General features: G+C 46.8%; 1 protein-coding gene across 1 annotated transcript; it reads left to right on the top strand.

Moving 5' to 3' along the window:
* The first annotated feature begins 757 nt into the window (after nt 1-757).
* Mat1a (methionine adenosyltransferase 1A) lies at nt 758-17,302 on the top strand. Its single transcript, XM_026406669.2, has 9 exons — nt 758-1,044; nt 4,528-4,605; nt 4,866-4,988; nt 8,021-8,133; nt 8,750-8,893; nt 13,093-13,311; nt 14,440-14,622; nt 14,965-15,098; nt 15,679-17,302. The coding sequence occupies exons 1-9, from the start codon at nt 951-953 to the stop codon at nt 15,779-15,781; spliced, it is 1,191 nt and encodes a 396-aa protein (XP_026262454.1). The 5' UTR covers nt 758-950; the 3' UTR covers nt 15,782-17,302.
* The last annotated feature ends 3,212 nt before the right edge of the window (nt 17,303-20,514 follow it).

The following is a 20,514-nucleotide window of genomic DNA, read 5'->3' as shown; positions in this document are numbered from 1 at the left end:
TTCCTGTAATGAATGTACCTCTCAAAAATCCCTTTCCAAAAGAATCTATTGTTCTCCATTACCTGTTCAGATAATTAAAAAACAAAACAAAACAAAAACAAAACAAAACAAAACAAAACAAAAAAAACCTTGCCTGATATATGCCTGCCAGCTGCTTAGAGAAGTTAATAGTCTAGAGGATTTCTGTTAGCAGAAAAATGTGGACTCAAAAGCTTTTCCTTTAAAATAAGTCTGTTGTATAATATCACAGCTGGTTCAGAGTACAGGTGTACACTCCTGCTGTGCCCTGAGGAGGTGGTGGGGAGCCTGATCCAGATAAGATGTGGGGGAGGAGGGGTAGCACCCAACAGCAAAGCCACACAGTGTTGCAATCTAAGCCTAAACAATATCTCTGGGAAAGAGTTTCTTGCTGCTTGTTTGTGTCCGAGTAACCACTGACCCCTTCCCCCTGACCGTCGACCCTCCAAAGTGGGCTATTAACCCTGAAACAACACGGAGATTAGCTGGAGAGCTGAAGGAAAGTCCCAAAGAAGCTTCACTTCTGCAGAATCTAGACAGATTTCTCCACCTTACATTGATCAGATGCCTAGGGTTTGGGCAACCAGAGCAGAGGACTGAAATTCCTCAAGGTAAGAAGACTCCCCTCCCAGGAAATGGACTCCTCCAATGTTCTCACATGATTATTCATGCACTTTCACTTTCCCATATATAGGAGTCACTCAGGAGCAAGCTCAGACCAGCCGAGGGGAGTGACATATCCTATTCCATCCACTCCCTCCCTCTCGCCCATTCTTACCTTACTTTCACGTGCTCGCTCACTGGGCAGTTAGGCAGAAGTGATCCCTGTGACTCTGCCAAAGACAAGCCTGTGGGTCTGTAGGAAAAACCCCAGGCGAAGTCACAGCACTGAAATTGTTACTTTGAAGGAGTGGAGTAGAAAAGTGTGAAAAATGAATGGACCTGTGGATGGCTTGTGTGACTATTCTCTAAATGAAGAAGGAGCCTTCATGTTCACATCAGAATCTGTAGGAGAGGGACATCCAGGTAAGTAGGTTGTCCTGGACTGATTGGTAAGTCCTTCATTCCCAGCCTGTACGAAGGCAGCCACTTTTACTAGATGTCTTAAAATAATGTATTCGATTTACTTATTATAAGGTATCTCTGGAGAAACAATATATAATAGTTTTGTAAAACAGTTACTTATTAAGAAGTCAAAGGTCCATGCAGTTGCCCGCCACCAGCATCTCAGCATAGTGGGGTCAAGACATAACAAGCAGTTGGTTATCTAAGTATATGATACATACAAAAATGCACCATCAGATCTTAACTTTTTATAGTCTTTTTATCCCCCTAAAGCTTTAATCTGTTATCAATGTGCATTTTAAGGCAACAGAAGACCATGGATCACTAAGTTTTGCATGTAAAGCATGTGAGGTTAGAAATGAACAGCCCTGCATTCCGCGCAGTGCTGACATAGATTTTCAGTTGCTGAGGGGTCTATTTCATCTTCTAAGAGGAAGACTGATGACTTCCAAGAGGAAGAAAATACAACCATTGTTTTGGTCCCTGAAAGGTGGGTGGACTTAGACATGGGAAAGTGGGAGAGGCTTCCTTGGTGACAATGAGGACAATGCTCATATATGCAGAGATTCAAATTGTAAGACAAAAGTTGCCTAGCCTTGGGGCATATCAGCATTACTCAAGGGCTTGTGGAAACTCAGGATCTTGGACCCCATCCTCAAAGTTTTAGACTCAGTATGTCTTGGTAGAGGCTCTAGAATTTGCATTTTCAACAAATTCCCAGGAGATGCTGATGGCTGATGTGGGAACCACACTTTGAGAAAGGTGATTCTAGGAGAACTTTGGGGGCTAGACAGATTGATGCATGTATTTAAACACCCCTTCACATCCATTTGAGAAGTTGAAGTGTATGGTAACTGATCACCGTTTCTGCCTTTCCCATCTTCCCTATTCTTGTTCTTTCTCAAAGAAAATTAACTTTCATACCTTTTATCTTGGCTTTGGACATCTTCTTGCAGTAATCCTTCTGTGTGTGTTACCCAGTGGCTTTCAATCAGAAAAATATTGGTCCCTTTCCTTCAAGATCATTTTTTAATGTCTGGAGACAATTTGGATTGTCAGAACTATGGGGGTGGCAGGAAGATGCTACCAGTTTCTATTAGATAGAGGCCAGACATGCTGCTGAACATCCTGCAATAAATAAGACAATCCCACAGCAACTATTTGGCCCAAAATGTCAATAGTGCAGCTGTTGAAAACCTTGAATTAGATTAATTTGTAGGAGACTTAATTCAATGTAAATGGCTTCTTTCATTGTGCACAACTTTATAGTTTCTAGGTTTACTATACTTATCTCAGGTAAGCGGCTAATATCCAGTGTACTCTGCTCAGCTCCATGCCCTATAAAGATCATCTGCAGGTTAGGAGAAACATTTGTCCCACCTAAAGGAAGTGGGTTCTTTGGCATGCAGTGGCCAGTGGTTCCAAGCATGGTCCATTTTACATAACAGTCATGTGCTTCAGTGGACAGAAAATGAAAATCCCCACCAAGCTATCGGTTCTCTTGTCTGCTTAATGACAGCCCACCAATCTGTCTGATTCCCCTCTTACTTGCCAAGGTAAATTAACTGCCCAACTAAGTCAGTTTCTTCTAATGTTTGGTGACTTTCTGCTTGTCATTTCAGGGCTGAATTCTTCTCCACTAGAAAGATAAAATTCATGTTTCTTGTTCAACTTCCAAGAAAAGTGACTAGTAGCTATTGTAAGCCTTTTGAGTGATACTTAGAGAAATTTTGAAAGCCTAAAAAGAATTATTTCTATTAGGCATTATGCTATCTATACTGTTATCTCAACAAGCTTGCTGAACTCTGGTTTTGTACCTATAGCAATTGTTTTTCCCTACCCAGAGTGGGACATGTAAGCTGGGTCCTTTAAATAAGCAGAGACATTAATAATCAACCTGTGATAACTTTTTGCAATATGATGGCCTGAAATCTTAGGATATTTTAGCCAAAAGAGGGCTCTGTTGGTAGGGATGTACAGAGGCTATGGATTTGGACATGCCTCAATTTATAACCAGTATTTGCCACTGGCAAGAAAGAGAGGAAAGCCCAAATATGTTTAGGAGTAGTTTCTAAAAGAGACATTAGAAAATTCACTTTTAATGGCAGATTAACTAATATCTTTAATTTCTGAACTTAACATTTGCTTTTGAGAGCTGAACAACTTGATTCTGGATCTGGATTCTTAACTTAAAAACATATTAACCTACTTAGAGGAGCAGGCTCCATGGGTATTTTGAACACTAAATGAGATGTAACATGTGTAAAAAGAGGTCACTTTTATTTCTTTGTGGGTGTTCACAGTTTGCATAACCCCAAAGCAAGAGTAGAGTTTTCCACAGTGCCATTTAGTGATCCACATATTAGACCAGGTAGTGTCTTTAAGGCCAATTGTGGAAGAATATGATCAAAACTCAGCCCATGTTGAACCCCTGGTAGTCCTACCTTCTCAGGTATAAGGACATCTGACTTCCAGGAGGCCAAGAAACCAGAGGAGGAACTGAGAGAAGTTGATGGAAAAGTTCTGTGGAATAGCAATGCTCTATAGTGTGTGCTTGTAGAATTCTTGCAGGTGGAACCATGTACTTGGGGGTGGTGTCTTTCTTTTCCATAATTTTATTGGTGCACTATTGTGCACCCATAATGTATAGCACAGTGTACAAAAGTCCACAATGGTGGGATTTGTTGTTACATATTCATACATGCACACAATATAACAATACAGTTTGGCCAAAACCATTCCCTGGTATTTCCACTTTCCCTTCCCTCCTCCCTCCTCATTCCTCCCTCCTCCCTCCCATGGTCCTTTTCCTCTACTGATCTCCATTCAACTTTCCATATGATCCACAACACTTTCTTTTCCTTTTTCCTCTCTAGCTTCTACATATGAGGAAAACCACATCTCTTGACCTTCTGAGTTTGGCTCACTTCACTTAACAAAATGTCCTCAAGTTTTGTCCCTTTTTGGTGGTATCTTATACATGGTGCGTGGCATCTTCTGGAACCCACACAGCCATGCAGCTGTTCTGTCCCATCTGATTTTTTCATCATAGCACCTAATCTTACTGACTGACATCAATAATAATTTTAACTTCTATTTCTAGGGCTTTTCCATATATTAGAATTAAAGGGAATGTGCCCAAGAATGAGAGATATTTTAGTTAAATGAATGTACGTGTGTGTGAATTGCCTTAGAGTCTCAAAGAGCTGAAGTTTGAAATGTACTTCATTTTTTTAGTAAATGCTATGATATAGTATGTGCCCTCCAAAAAGTAGACAGAAATGAGAAGAAATAAAAATTTCAAAATATATCTGATTTCTTGTATTTGAAAGTGTTCTCTTTGGCAGGTGAGTTTGATATGTAAATAGACAACCTCAAATTATTTTAGCATGTCAGTTTGTTAGACCTATTATTTGTGTCATTCTCATGTTTATTCTTGTTCAGATAAGATCTGCGACCAGATCAGTGATGCAGTGCTGGATGCCCACCTCAAGCAAGATCCCAATGCCAAGGTGGCCTGTGGTAAGAGACCACATTCCTTTCTGCTGGAGACCTGAGTGGGTTGCACTGAGGGTCTTAGTGGGCATAAGACCATGGAGTCATTCTCTTGAGTTACAAAGAGATGTCCTCTGGTCTGCAACAGATTTCTTCATCCCGTGATATTCTGTGTATTGAATCTTTCTGGAATACATTCCTTATTCCCATCTCCATACTGTGAGAGGTCTAGGTACTTGAGCTTCCTCCAGGGCCCATGGCTGATAACCTCTCCCCTTCCCTTTCAGAGACAGTATGCAAGACAGGCATGGTGCTACTGTGTGGGGAGATCACCTCAACGGCCATGGTGGACTACCAGCGGGTGGTGAGGGACACTATCAAGCACATTGGCTATGACGACTCTGCCAAAGGTGAGGGCGGGCCCCTGGGTCTGGGATCCATGTTGGTCTTTGCAGAAAACACCCCCTTGAAGCTGTCAAATCTGAGCTTTCAGTTTTATGTAAGTAAAACCCTGCTAGAAGAAAAAAAAAATCCTTTCCTAGACCCATCTGCTGGGTTTCAGGTGTCAAAGGCTCTGGTAAAATTATGAAAGTCTGACTATGTATGACATACCTGGTGGAACCAGCATGTGCCTGTCCTTTGTTGACTGGTGTCATTTGAAGTCTTAATTCTTGCTGCTGGCAGACGCTTTGGAAGAAAAAGAAGCACGGAATGGAGGGAGCTGCTCTCTGCCGAGAATGTTCTCTGCTAGGCAATGGTGCTACTCTTTGCATCATTTGTCTTCATCCTTTCTGAAACTCTTATGCAGATGGAGACTTAGAGACTTACCTAAGGTAACACAGAGAAAGGCCACCAGGTTTGAAATCCCTGTTCTTTCCACCAAACCATGCTTTCCCTCATTATAGGCATGGAGAAAGATGACTTGGTCCAGAACTAGGCAGGTGAAGAAGACAGGAGGGCCCGGGTTAGCCCTGGTGCCAGATGGTGCAGAAGCCAAAACCCAGGATAGAGGCACAGGTCCTAGGATGGAATTGAGGAGAAACACCAATATAACCAGGTGAGGGGGAAAGCTTGGAAGAAATGAGAACCTGGAAGCAGATTCCAGTGTCTGAGCTTGGGCGGCCAGGGAGCAGCAGGGCCTGAAGGTACTTCAAAGGCCCCACGTATGAATGCTGGGTACTGAGGACTTGTGTACAGCACCATTCCATGGGCACTGCAAAGGCTGTTTATTTAAGCTGACCTCCTGTGAAGAGCGCTGGGCTCCAATTCTTAGAGATTCTGTGATAATTCCTGGTAGTACATATTTAGACAAGTTCAGTTTTTTAAAAGAAAAATTCCTTTTGAGTCTTTATTGGCTGGGTTCTCATTCTCTGGAGTCACCATGAAAAATGTAGTGATCTTAGGCAATGGCAAGAAAGGTCCTCTTTCAGAACAACCTGCTGATACTCAAACCTATAATCAAGACTCACAAACAGGACCATGACTGTTGAAAGATGCTTATTTCTGCATCTGTCACATATTGATTGTTTGTGCCTCTGTCACATCTTCGTGGGTCATGGAGGAGAGTTTATAAGTGAGAGAGCCAATCACAGTATGAGACACTCAGTTCAACTATAGTCTGACTTGGCCCAAAGCATTCATGAGCAATGAAGTCACTAGAATGCATAAGTGTTTTCCAGGAATGTGTCAAGAATCACTGGAAAGAAAAGCAAGGCTTCAAATGAGTTTCCCCCATCAGGACATGAGGGTATTCATAGAGGGGAGGCATTGTTTTAGAGCAGCAGCTTCCTGAGATGTTACTATGCAGAACCTTCCTCTCTGTACCAGGAAAAGCCAATTTGTGTATATATATTTAGACCTTGTTCAAGAGCAAACCTTGTTCTCTGTAGCAGAGAAATTTTCCAGGAGGTAATGTCCCCCAGTAAGAGATAAGTGAGGGAGCACCCAGCTCTGTCTAAGTTGGGCTCAGCTGATTGAGTTTCCCTTACCCAAGCAGGCCCATGGACTTGTGCCAGATGGCCCATTGTGGATGGTGACAGCCACCTTGGCAGGGCCAGCTGCTCCTTACACAAAGGGGAAGAGCTCTTTTCAAACTCTTCCCCTCTCCCTTTGGTTTTTAAATTCTGCTTCCCCAAATCTTTTGAAGCCCTTGCTTGGTTTTTGGCACTGGGGAGAGTTATTATTTAGATAGAAAGTAATAAGGTAAAATAAAAAATGTCTAATTTGGAATGAGGGAGTCCTTTCACAGCTCTCTAAAAACTGGCCATTGATTTGTACGCTCAATAACAGTCACTGGGGAAAGAGGGGTGCAAAGGGCAAAGATGACCTGATTTCCTGTGGTGAAGGGACTGCCTGGCCTCAGATGACATCACTGAGCATGCAGAGTCTGTGGCATAGTAAACAAGGAGCGAGCCAAACTTTAAGGGTAAACACCCAGGGACATTTGCTGAGAGCCAGTAGGGTTTGGGCATGTGTGTGGATGGGAGCATTGCAGGCAGAGAGACCCAATAGAGGTGGAAAAGATGTCGTGCTGAAGACTAACCCTAAAGGATTTCCCACAGCAAGAGTTCTGTTGAACAGAGACGTTTCCATTTTATTCTCTGGTGGGAGATCCCCACCTGAGGCTTGAACATAAACAACATAAGTTGGCATTGTGAGTAGGAGAACAGACTGGAAAGGGGATGGCTGTTGGGGTTCTGGGAAAGAGAACTCATGGTGAGCACCTGTGTTTAGCTCCTCCTTCTGTGAGGGCCAACTGGGAGAAGAACATGCTTTTCACACCTAGCAGCTTCCTCCAGGGATATCTAGAGTGGGCAACAATTTGCAAGACTTCCTTGCACCAGCACCCAGCACACTGGTCTCACCCAGCCTCCAACTCTGTGCCTCAGCTTTGCAGACAGGGGCCTTGACTCCAAGGGTGTGGTTGTTCCATTTGCTGCTGGCCCTGTGAACATTTCAGAATGAGAAAACCCGGCCTCTGGGAGTCTCTCTACACTGGTTCATCCACACTGTATTTTTTCAGTAATTTCATACTTGGGTTAGGCTCCTGAGCTTCTGAATGACAGTTAAGGCCCTTGATTTTTCATTCAATGCAGTGATTTTCATACTGTGTATGAAAAAACCTAAGGCTTCTGGAAAAACCTAAGGCCTAGTGTCACCAACCTGTTTATCAGCCACTGTCACCTGGTTTTTATGCTGCAGTTCCATGTAGGGTATACTTTTTAAACCAAGGTATAATTGAATACAGTAAAATGTACCGCGGAGAATTTTCTCTGACAAAAGATTGCGTGGAGAAGACATGGCCTCTTCACACTATCCTGGGTGGCAGCTGTGAACCTAGGTTAGAGATCATAGACCCCTTCACAAAGGGCCATGTCAGCGATGAGTAGTCTACCAGGAAGCTGGCAACCCTGTCTCTCTGACATGTGTCCTTTCTGCCTAGGCTTTGACTTCAAGACCTGCAATGTGCTGGTGGCTCTGGAGCAACAGTCCCCAGATATTGCCCAATGTGTCCATCTAGACAGAAATGAAGAGGATGTTGGTGCAGGAGATCAGGTAGGTCAACATTGTGGGAGCTGTGTGGGACATCACTCCAGTGATCTCACTCTTGGATCAGACTATGACATGTGTGGCTTCAAGAGAAAATCCACAGGCAATGGATTAGTTGTACTATCAGGGAGACCCATCATGCTGCATGAGAGTTGTAGGGGAACATGTCCAGAGTGACTTGGACATCCCTGCTTCATGGCAGTGACTTCAGGGTATGGCCATGTTGTGTTGTGAAAGGCTACGATTGTTTATATCCCTTAGGTTTTTCCAGAGGCTCCCCAGTACCCAGATTGAAAAATCACTGTATTGAATGAAAATTAAGGGCCTTAAATGTCATTCATAAGCTAAGGTATCTAACCCAAGTATGCAATTACTGAAAAAATACAGTGGATGAACCAGTGAAGAGAGACTCCCAGAGCCTGGGTTCTCTCATCCCACCCGCTCCTACAGTGCTGGGGACCAGGGATGATGTCTTTCCCTTCAAAAATGCCCAGTGCAAAGTGTTCCATGAATGAGGCATCCAAAAATGTTGAAGCACTAGTGAAATTTTAGATTTGGAGAAAACCATGGTCCTGTCGGTCTAAGTGGGTGTTGCTTATCATTCCCTGATGTTCGGCTGCAGGGTTTGATGTTTGGCTATGCCACTGATGAGACAGAAGAATGCATGCCCCTTACCATTATCCTCGCTCACAAGCTCAATGCCCGGATGGCAGATCTGAGGCGCTCTGGTGTCCTTCCCTGGCTGAGACCAGACTCCAAGACTCAGGTGAGCTGCCTCTTCAGCCCTCCACAATCTGGGCACTCAAAGAATTGTCCATTTTGAAAAGAATTACTTATTTGAAAACTCTTCCACTGTAGATGTACCTCCCTGTCTGTCTCTCCCCCTCACAAAAACATTGTTCAAATTGTTCTAGATTTTCCTTCTTCTTTTTTTTTGCCTTGCTGTTATATGTGGATCCCCCACTTCCTGTCACAAACTTATTTCTTAACCATTCTCAGACATATGGGTCCCTGCCTTTGCACATGCACAGGTCACCACATCTTGAGAAGGCTGTCTGTTCCACCTGGGTCTCACTGTGGCCCTTTTACTTATCTTTGTTTTATAAAAGGCCTTTACCTGCACTGCGTCCAGAGCCAACCCTATGGGCCCTGGCCTCTCTCACCCTGCTGTGTTGCAATCTGTCCTGCAGTCCCTATTTGAAGGTCAGCGGTGATGCAAGCATTAGCACATGTGAAGGCCTCCTGTTGCCCTTGAGTCCCCATGGCGCCTCCCTGTTTAACCCTGATGACCCTAATGCTGTTTTCCCAGTGGCCTCCTGCACTGGCTCCCTTCCACATTCCAACATGTCATCCCCCAAAGTCTTGGCACCTCTTCCTCCGTGTGCTCCCTCCCTCTGTTCATGCTTGTGGGTCCCACTTGCCCCTTCACATGCTCAATGCTTACATCTGCCCACCTGCATGACCCTCCAGATCAAGAGCCCCATTTCTCACCCTGAAATCCCACTGTGTGTGGCCCATTATCACCTGTTTCCAGTTCTGTTCAGTGCCCTCTCTGTCTCTACCCTACTTGTGTCCCGAGACTTTCCGTGTGGAACATCCCCTGGTCCAGCCCACCTGATGACAGAGGCTGCCCCCTGCCTGCATCAGCGCCCTCCCTCCCAGAGGCTCTCCCTGCTTAGAAACTCCTACAGGCTTCACTTAAATTTCCTGACATCCCTTCAGTGTTTTCGATAAGTTTCTGCTTTCTTCCTATGGGGGAAGGAGAAATCCAGCTGTCACTTTGGCATTCAAAGCCTCGCATGGTCTTAGAACTTCACCTTTCTCTGCCCATGCCTCACCCCATCTTTGCTCAAGTAGCACCATTTCCCTCAGGTTCCTCTTGTGGCTTAGTGCTTCACATCTGTGCTCCTAACTTTTGCCTTCCTCTGGGTCTGTCACTTTCCTACAAGTGGCCAACAAAGTTGCCATCTCCTCCTGCATGCCCTGGCTGGTCACCACAGACAGCACCTTCTCTTGCTCCTGTGCTTGGAATTGGCACATGTGATTTCATAGTTCAGCATGGTGTGTGTGGCTCTGTCCTGTTACTCCAGTGGCACAGAGACACCTCCTTCTCTCTCCCATATGTGAGGCCACACACAGGGCAGAAGTGTCTAGGGTCAGGAAGTGTGCTCATGGCCAGAAGAAAGCCCTTCTTGTGCTATCCACGTGACCCTCAAGGTGGGAGGTGGGATCGCCACCCTCTCTCTCTCTCGTTGTTGTTCGAGGCCATGGAGCAGGAGAGCTAACACAGATTTCGATGGTACTGAAAGAAAGGGACACAGAAAAGTTGTCATGCCCTCAAATGGTGCTATGATTTAGAAGCAGGATGGAGATTCATAGAAAGGAAATTCCAGAACACGGATGAAGGAAGTCAGTGGAACTGACTGGACTTTCCCTTTTTGGGGGTGAGAGTGAGCAATGGAGGATCCACCTCTCCGGCTAGCTGAAATAAGAAGAGCCACCCTTGTTTTGCTTAGATAAAAAAAAAAAAATAGAAAGTGTCCAAGTCTAGGGTCATTGAGGAAAATGGGGAGGATGACTCTTTTAGGGCTTCCCTTCATGTAAGCATGCACTGAATTCTCTTAAGATGCTGTTATAAATTCGAGGGTCTGCCTCACTCCCACAGTGGGCTGTGAGCCAGCTCCAGTTGGAGGGTGCAGGTTGGCCAGTTGGTGCCCTGTCTAGCCCCTTGGAGGGCATCGAGTGCCTGGCTCCCTCCTGGTGCTCTCTTGGTGTGAATGGCACTGTGCCAGTAACCGGTCACAGGCCTCCTTCCCTGTGCCCTGTTTGTAAAGGATTTTCACCATCTAACCAGTGTTGACCGTGAACAGGATGAGTCTTTCCACCTGAACAAATTCTTGCTGCTGATACTGAGAATTGGGTGGCAAGGTGATGGCTATTTTTGTACCTGGTCAGAGCTATGTTTTCCATGGTGTATTTTTCCCCATATCTTGCTGACATGAGGAGATAAGAGCAGTGCTTAGATCCCTCTGCTCTGCTACCCAGTTCTGCCACTCTGCAAGGACACTGCATGTGGTTTGCCAGGGTGAGGGGTGGAGTCCTCCAGGGGAGCAGTGGGAACAGGCCTGGGCAGCTCAGAACCGATCCTTGTTCTGAGGCTCCATGCAGCACATCTGGTACGAGAGCCTGCCTCAGAGTTTTCTGTCTTGGGAAACCCCACCCTTCAACACCCTCTTATGGGGCCCCATGTGTGGACAGCTGAGGTTTTAAGGTTAGTGCTTGATGTCTGTGCACATCTTCCCATCTCACTAATGTCAGGCATCAGGTGGGCCAGGGCTTTTGCTCTCCTTTCTTCTGGATTCCACCTGTTAGCTCTTTAGACCAGGCAGGAAACAGAGCAAGAGTCAGCATTTGATGGATATCTGAGGTGCCACAGGAAGATAGAGACATTGCTATGGGAACATAGCATGCTTGCTGCCCTGAACAGGCCCTCAGGTAGGGAGTAGTCCTATGCTATGGGCCAGTGTCCATCCCAGGGTAGGTGTATCCCTGCAGGCATCTCATGCCTTCAAGTCCTATGGGCATCACTATTATGGGTACACACTGCCTTAAGCAGGGTTGGTCTAGCTCATGCTTCAGATGTCTTAAGTAGCAGACTTCATCTGAAAAGAACCCTGGACATCAGGCCGTTTAACTCCAAATTTAGACCTTTTAGCTCTTGTGTGTGACCTTGACCAAGTCTCTTACTTTCTGGAGCCTTGGCTTTCTAGTCTGTAAAATGGGGAAGTAACAGTTTCTCCTCTTTGGCATGGCTTCTAGCATACCAGGCATATTCAACCAATGTTCATTTCCATTCCCAGCCTCATCTGCCATCCTCACCACCTCCTTTCCATTCACTCTGAAAACCCAGTGCCCAGGCTGCTTTTCTTTGTCACCAACAGACATCCATCTGGGACATCAGGCTCCTGTACTCAGTGATGAGTCAGTAAAGGACAGGGGTCTCTGGAGAAGCATTTTGTCTGTACTGCAGTGGGAAGCATTTTGTCTGTACTGAGCAGAGTTTGGCTCTTTGGTCCTTCACAAACAGACATCACACAAATCGTTTCCCTTCCATTGCTTTGTTTTTCTCATTTGTGATGTCTTAAACATGAATTGATAATGCACAGGATGAACACAGAACCAGCCAATCATGGTGGAAAGGAATATTAGATTTGTGCCTGTGGCCTGCCCTGCCCGGGCACCATGGGAAGGCTCCCTCCCTTCAGGCCCCTCAGCCCCTCCTTCTTTTGGCAAAAATCCAAGGTGCAGGCAGTCCAGAGCTTGCTACCCACTCCATCTCAATCCCCTGGCCAGGATCCTGCTCATGTCGTCACTACAGCAGGCAAGTCTGATGGCCCCAGACACTCCCAGGGCTCCTCCATTGAGGGTGCTGGGGCCACTCATCAGACTCCTCCCTCTGTCTCAGAGGCTCTTGGTGCCAATAGATGTCTCTCTGGCCAAAGTCTTCCCTTAAACATTCATAGCCAGGGGCCAAGATATCCCTGTTCCTGCCACTGACATATGGCCTGTGGATTCCTGTAGTCACTGGTAGTAGCAGAGATAATTTGCCCCAAGGACATGGAGGGTCAGAAGAGAGCTTTGGCCAGAGAGACATTTGTTGGTGTCCAGAAACCTCTAAGATAAAAGAGAAGAAGTTGCTTAGTGGGTCCCAGCTGCAACTTAAGTCTTTAAGTCATGCTAATTATGGTCACACATGGGAATAGCTATGCTGTATGCTCCATTGTACATAGTACCAGGTAGCTTCAAACATAAAGGAGTGTTAACTTTCTGGAAGCCCTTTGCAGGCAAGAGGTCCCACTTGATCTCTGGGATACCTGCCTGCTTGCTAGATATCTGCCTGGCAACCAGGTGCCTTCAGCTCAGGCCTCAACCTCACCATGCCTCCCCTGCACTTCTTGTGAACAGGTGACAGTTCAGTACGTGCAGGACAATGGCGCAGTCATCCCTGTGCGCATCCACACCATCGTCATCTCTGTGCAGCACAATGAAGACATTACGCTAGAGGACATGCGCAAAGCCCTGAAAGAGCAGGTGATCAAGGCTGTGGTGCCAGCCAAGTACTTGGATGAAGACACCGTTTACCACCTGCAGCCCAGTGGGCGGTTTGTTATCGGAGGTCCCCAGGTGAGCTGGGTCTTGGTTCCTGAAGTTGCTTATGTCTACAAGCACACAGATGGTTAGAGATAGCTTTGAGTGGCTCAGCTAGGTCTGGCTGCAGAAAAGAGGTAAAGAGAGTCTATTTTATATTTAGGGGCACTCTGTGGGGGCCTACTGAGTATCTGTCAGTACACCAGGAATGTGTGACTTGTCTCTAGGAGTTTCCCGCTTAGCGCTGCCTGACCCTTCCACTCTGGCCATCTCATATGCCATTCTACCTGTCCACAGCTGCCACTGCCTCTCCCTGCTGGGGCATGCATCCTAGCTGTGGTGCCTGCTCATGGCTGACCCCTCCACTGTGGCACTTGCTGGTATCTACCATGGCTGCCTCCAGCTCTGGTAGGCAACATGGTGGGGTGGGGTTTTGAGTGGGGACACCTGCTGCCTGCTTTCTCCTGAGGAGTGAGGCAGTGGAGATTGGCAGAGTACCTCTGAGAGGCAGCTGACTGCTGCAGCTTCCAGAGGGCCACAGATGCCTTGCCACAGGGGTGAGCCCCATATCAGGCTTGGGGAACAAATGTAGTGTGGAAACACAGGGTAAGAGAAGGGCCGGGCTTACTGTTCATTCTTGCAGGACTTCTCAAAAGCCTGGACACATCAGTGTGAACTGTGGATGTCCCAAAGGAGGGTTAGAGAAAGCAGACTCTCCCCAAATGATTTTACATAGACCCTCCACCCTTAAAAGGCATTTTTTATTGACTGATGCTGCACAGGACACACTTAGGACGTGGGCAACATGGCATTTCCTTAGCCAGGGTCATAGCCCAAAGTTACATTTATGGTGGTAATATTCCTATCTGCTTTTGGATTTCTCCTTATGATGGACCCAGAAACAAAAGCAGGGGGCATGGGGTGGCTGTGTCCCCAGGCAACTTCTGGCTCATCTTTGGTACATTATAATGAGATTTTGACCAGTTACCCAATTCCCAAAGCTGGTCAGTGACAAAGCAGACAAAAGCCTGAGGTTTCTGGTTAATTACCAGCCAAGGGATCTTTGAGAAATCCCTGCAGATGACTTCCTTCTTGAGGACTTCTGCCCCTCTCCAGCCATTCAGGGCTCTGGTTCTCATCTCTTCCATTTCTTTCCCTCTGCAGGGGGATGCAGGTGTCACTGGCCGCAAGATTATTGTGGATACCTATGGCGGCTGGGGTGCTCATGGTGGTGGGGCCTTCTCTGGAAAGGACTACACCAAGGTGGACCGCTCAGCAGCTTATGCTGCCCGTTGGGTGGCCAAGTCCCTGGTGAAAGCAGGGCTCTGCCGGAGAGTGCTTGTCCAGGTAGGCCACCCCCTCCCACTCTGACTCCACCTGTCTGTCCCTGTTGATGGCCCTGGTCCAGCTCCACCCTGAATAAGATGTTCAGAAAGCTACACATTTGCGAATAGTTGTGACTGTGTCGTGGGTTGGGCAGAGCGGTCAGTGCTCTGGAAAGCTGAGGGAGGCAGAACAGAAGTGTTCAGGGAGATGAGCATTACAGAAGGGGACTTCATGAAGACAGTGGGGACTGCTGGTAAGATAAGGTGGCAAAACCCATGGGGCAGGAGAAGTGTGGTCCCTTGGCCTTGGCCTGAGGACATCTCTGTAAGAAGCTTCAGTCACTGAGCCTGGCCTTTTTGGAAGGTGTCCTATGCCATTGGTGTGGCGGAGCCACTGTCTATTTCCATCTTCACCTATGGAACCTCACAGAAGACGGAGAGGGAGCTGCTAGATGTGGTGAACAAGAACTTTGACCTCCGACCAGGCGTCATTGTCCGGTAAGAGTGCTGGGACCCTGCCCCTCCCTTGCTCAGTTGTGCAGCCCAAGGAGGAGGTTCTTGAGCTCTTGGCCCAGCACCGTGTACACCCCCAGCACGGAGTGTCCGGTTTTCAGATGGAAGGAGGCTGCATGAGATCCCTGCTGGCCCAGCAGACGCTAACTCCAGTGGGGCCATCTTTGAGCAGCTGGGGGAGCTCAGAAAAGTTATTGTAAGGCAAAACAGCTGGGAATCGAGTAGGCAAGTCCTTTCCCACATGCTCTCATTTCTCATGCTATTCCTGTTTTCTGGAGCTTGGTCCAGTTGACATTGGCTTGGGACAGTCTAGTGGAGTTGAGTAAAGAGGAGAATGGCAGAGTTCAAATCCTGGTTCCTGGTGCATCTGTGTGCCCAGCTGTCTCTGAACATCTGAGCTTCCATTTCCTAAGCTGTGGAGCAAGATGGTGCTGAGGCTTATGTAGAGCATGCACATGGGTGGCGAAGCCCCACAAAAGGCCTGCCCATGAATTGCTCTTATGCTTGTATTCAAAGAAATTTCTTTTCCATTTATAAATGACCTTTCCTTCTGCCAAACATGCAGGGATTTGGATTTGAAGAAGGCAATCTACCAGAAGACGGCGTGCTATGGTCATTTTGGAAGGAGCGAGTTCCCCTGGGAGGTTCCGAAGAAGCTTGTGTTTTAGAGTTAGTGGGAGCTAGGTCTGGCCTCACCCTGGATGCTCCTATTCTGCAGAATCTGAACTCTCACATCTCCCAGACCCTCCTAGGGCATGCCTTCCCCACCCACCACCCCTTAGGGCAGAGCCAGCTCCCTCTAATTTTTGGTCCATCCTGTTATCACCATGAATGGCAGGGGGCAGGTGGCTTCCTGGTGCTGCAGGTCCAGTTTCCTTGTGAGCATAGTCATGATGTTTTCCTGCCTCTCCCTCAGATAAGGTCAATGCTGATTTAGTGGGAAGATTCTTCCTTTCAGGAGTAAAGTTCCTCATCTCTTCCCAGAATCTAGACCCTGGCCAGCTCCTCAACCCTGGGTGTGTGCCCAGGTCAGTTCAGTACACACACCTTGGGACCCTTGTGGTTCTGGGCATATTGGGCCTCCCCTCCACATCTGCGCCTGCCCTGCTGAGCCACAGCCTTCACGAACCCCCTACGTGGCTCAGTGTCTGCTATGGCTAACGGGCTGATATCTCCTGAGCATCTGAATGTGTGAGGATCCAGCTAAGTACTGACCTCATATATTCATTCCAGCAACATAATGAGGTAGCCCCCTTTTATTATCCCCATTTACAAAGAGGGAATTTGAGGAGCAAATTCTTTCACAAGGTCTCACAGCCACACGTGTCAGGGCTTAGATGTGATCCGAGGATCTTTGACTCAGTAGTCCTCCCCCATCTCTGGCCCTTGTGCCTTCTGCACTCTGAGTGCTGCTGGAGTAAGTGTGCAGGCCCCTCAGGGTCCCCTTCCAGGGCTAAGGCCAAGACACCCAATATTAAATAGTGATCCAGTGCAGGGCTTGCCTCCTGGTGGAGGAATGGTTGTCTGAGATGTCATGAGGATATTCTGCCTTTGCTAGGGTAGCTTTTGGGGGACACACTGGCCCCTTAAAGGGCCTGGGAGGTCCTTGGACCCCTGAGTCTTTAAAGCTACTTGTCCTTTCCATCCATGGCTGGCACTACTCACCCCATCCATCCTCAACCTGGATTGTACACAGTAAACCTCCACCTTCTCCCCGGCTCCCAAGGATGCAGACTCAGGAAAAGGGCTTCCTGGGGACACAGCACTGGATCTGGCTGGGAGAGACAGCCCAGGAAGCCTCATTTAGGGAGCAGATGCCCTGCTCCCTTGTACCTTGGGGAGCATAGAGACCCCAGCACTCTCAATTGAGGGAGGGGAAACTCTGCAGAGGAGATAAAACACAAGCCCCAGTGGTCATCAAGCCCTTGAGCTAGTGAGTGACCCAGAAGCTGGAGTCTGTCCATAGGGATCCCAGCTGCCTCACTACCCTCGAGTCTCTTGCAGCAGAGGGAGGGACAGGGTTGCAGGTGATCAAGTTCCTCTAACTTGGGCTCTATTTGGATTAAAAATTCAAAATTTTAAACTTTCCCTATCTAGAGAAACAAGATCTTTTTTGGCCAACATTGTTTATATAAAAGTAAACCATTTATTTGTTCATAGTTCCTATTATGGTGGTCAATAAAAACTCATTAGGAGCAATTACCCTATGCTTAGTTTTTGTCTGCCAACCCCAGAGTGGCTCTCTCCATGAAGTAATACCTGACTTCCCCATCCCCAGGGAAGTTGGGTTCTGTCCTTGGGTTACCCTAACCCAGGTCTGTGTAGGACCCCCGACTCCACCATGGACTAAGGTTTTCTCATCTGCCAGCTCCTGTGTTGAGTCATTGTGTTGACTCCCTGCATCCCTCTGAAGTAGACATCCTTATAAACCCCATTTTACACATAAAAACCCAAGGACCAAAAAGTGTTGGGAGTATGACAAGGGCCCTAGGCTGGCCAGTGGCTCCTCAGTCTCAGAGCATCTCAGTCCTTTGACCATACGCATGGTTGCCTCTAGTCTGCGTCTGTGTCTCCTTCTTCCACCTTACTTACTGTGCATTACCCACAGTAAGGTTGGCAGAAGTTAGGCCACATTAGTCAAAAGGTTGAGTAAGGCCCAGCATGGTAGCGCAAGCCTATAATCCCAAAGGCTGGGGAGGTTGAGGCAAGAGGATTATGAGTTCAAAGCCAGTTTCAGCAATGGCGAGGAGCTAAGCAACTCAGTGAGACCCTGTCTCTAAATAAAATAAAATACACCCACAAAAAAGGGATGGGAATATGGCCCAGTAGTCAAGTGTGTGGGTGAAGGGGTGTGGTCTGCAGAGAGAGGAGCCAGACCTTCTAGTGGGTGCACATTTCCTTTTCCCATATTCTCAACTACGAAGAGCATAACCAGTTGCTGCAGGAACCCCAGCCATGCAGCACTGGAACTGGGAGTTTCCCACAAGCAGCTGGTCTAGGAAGGAGTCAGCTCTGGGACACAGGTGGAAGGCAGATCTCTGTGGCTCTTCCCCTCACTGAGGAGGAAACTGAACTGGGTACCAGGGAGGGAGAGATATAGCAGAGGCCCGGGACCATGGTGGAGAAGAGAGTAGAAAGGCAAAGGCAAAAGACAGGAGGCCCTCGGTCTTGTGTGAGGGAGACTCTGGGCCCGGAAAAGCCACGGCACAGGCCATGCAATGAGATTTGCACATGACGGAAAATCATACCCATTTTTCAAGAACACATGGGAACAACAACAACAACAACAAAAAACTTTGAAACGCATTGTAATGATTGTTTGTGGAAGAAGGGCTTTTTTGGGCCGAAAAGGCAAAATAATTATTGGAAACAACAGAGTCAGCTTCTGGTCCATGGGACCCTCAAGTGTCAAAATGCCAGGGAAATGAAGAAGTAGAAAAGGAGGGTAGGAAGGAGTGACCAGCATGGGAGGTCAATTCTAAGTGTGGGACGAGGCTGTCACTCCTTTGCGTACCTTCCCAGGCCCACTTCTCTGCCCACACTCTGAGTTCTGTGCCACCACATCTCACTCCAGACTCCTTGGGTTCTTTGACTTCTCCAAACAGGCCAAGTTCAATTCTGCCTCAGGACTTTTGCTCATCATTCTGTTATGGATGCTTCCATCTCATCCTATAAGTTTTGGATGAAATTTATGTTTCTGAAAAACCCCTCCATTCATTTCCAGGGTCTTGTTCAGTGTTCAACACAATATGCCAAAATATATTTCCTTGTTTAACTCCCTTGGGGCCCAACCCCCTCACTGGACCCTTCCATACCTGCCCAGCCTCCCTTCTTTTCTTCACATGCTAGTTCTTCTGATTGTTTTCAGTCTCAGTTTACAAATCAACTTGTAGAAAGATACTCCCAGATACCCTCCATAACTTATGATGCTCAACCCCATCTGTATTAGTCAGATTTTCATTATTATGACCAAAATGCCAGACAAGAACAATTTAGAGGAAGAAAATTTTCTTTTGACTCATGGTTTCAGTCACTGGTCAGCTGTGCCTGAGGTGAGACAGAACATCATGGGGGAAGGATGTGGCAGAGAAAAGCTGCACAGCCCAGGGCAGCCAGGAAGCTGCAGGACAGGGGATGGGGCTGGAGAGAAGATCAGCTCTTCCAGGCCTTGCTTCCTCCAACTGTCTCACCTCCCAGTGGGTCCAATCAGCCATCAATGGGTCAATCCCCTGATGATGTCCAAACCCTCATGATCCATCACTTCCCAAAGCCCTACCTCTGGACATGGCTACACTGGGGGCACATGAGACTTTGGGGCACATTCCAAATCCAAAGCACAACACCATCTTTATCTGACACTAAGATATCAAAGATTATAATTATTTTTGAGTAACCATTTTATTATTAATAATGATGTTATGGCAATAATAATAGCTCATACACTGAAGATGATGTATGAAAACAAGAAAACTTTTTTCCTAGTTTAATTGAGGTATAATTGATAAATAAATATTGTATATATTCAATGTATACAATGTAATAATTCAGTACAAGGTATAAGGATTGCCATAACCAAGCTTATTAATGCACCCATCACCACATTTAGTTTTCTTCCAAGTTAATTCTTTACTGATGTTAGTGCTGGCTTGTTTATGACTATTGCCCTATAGGCCTTGGTCCTCCCTACATCTATAGTGCTCTCTCTTCTCTCTCTCTCTCTCTTTCTTCATTTCATTCCTGGCTCTAGTACAGGGCCTGGCATAGAGTATGTACTTGATGTAACTTTGTCCACCTTAGAGAATGAGATGCTCATTTCTCCCATCTCCTAAGCTCTTTTTAGAAAAGAAGTTCCAAAGGACTAGAGAATCCTGCTTACCTTTTGATTGGTCCTTCCAGTCTCAGGTGTGCAGAGAGAGTAGCACTGTTTCTGTGAGAATTTATACAATGATGACTCAGCATTTCTCTCAACACTAGAAGTAACCATGAGTTACTTGAAATGACACACCCCCTTTCCCACAGATGGGCCAGAGGAGTATGACATCAACAGAGGTAGGCATTCAGGAGGTATGAACTGTACATGGGGAGGCAGGAGCCGGTACTGAAAGGCATATAGAGGTATTTAGAAGTAATAGTGGATGGAGAAGTAGGGGAATGTAGGGAGACTGTGCGTAAAAGATTTAGTATCTCAGCAGTGCTTTCTTGAGATGAGAGGAGTGGTGGTGAACTTTCAGCAATTCTCCAGAGTAGGAGTGACCCAGGCACAGTGTAAGAGGCACTGTGACACATACCTGATTTCTGAGCTGTGAAGTCTCCTACTTTAACACTGACTGCTTCTTTGGGAGTGAACCTTGGCAGAATTTCTTCCCCTCCCTTTGCCCAGCATTCTAGATTCTAAAGAAAG

Source organism: Urocitellus parryii, chromosome 5 (genome assembly GCF_045843805.1).
Source record: "Urocitellus parryii isolate mUroPar1 chromosome 5, mUroPar1.hap1, whole genome shotgun sequence".
In the NCBI taxonomy this organism is placed as follows: domain Eukaryota; kingdom Metazoa; phylum Chordata; class Mammalia; order Rodentia; family Sciuridae; genus Urocitellus; species Urocitellus parryii.
This window is presented reverse-complemented; position numbering and strand designations above follow the sequence as displayed.

Excerpts from the sequence above, each read along its gene's own strand:
- Mat1a (XM_026406669.2), top strand. The coding sequence starts at position 951 with ATGAATGGACCTGTGGATGGCTTGTGTGACTATTCTCTAAATGAAGAA. Across the intron at positions 4,989-8,020 it reads CTATGACGACTCTGCCAAAG|GCTTTGACTTCAAGACCTGC; the intron begins GTGAGGGCGGGC and ends CTTTCTGCCTAG. Across the intron at positions 14,623-14,964 it reads GCCGGAGAGTGCTTGTCCAG|GTGTCCTATGCCATTGGTGT; the intron begins GTAGGCCACCCC and ends CCTTTTTGGAAG.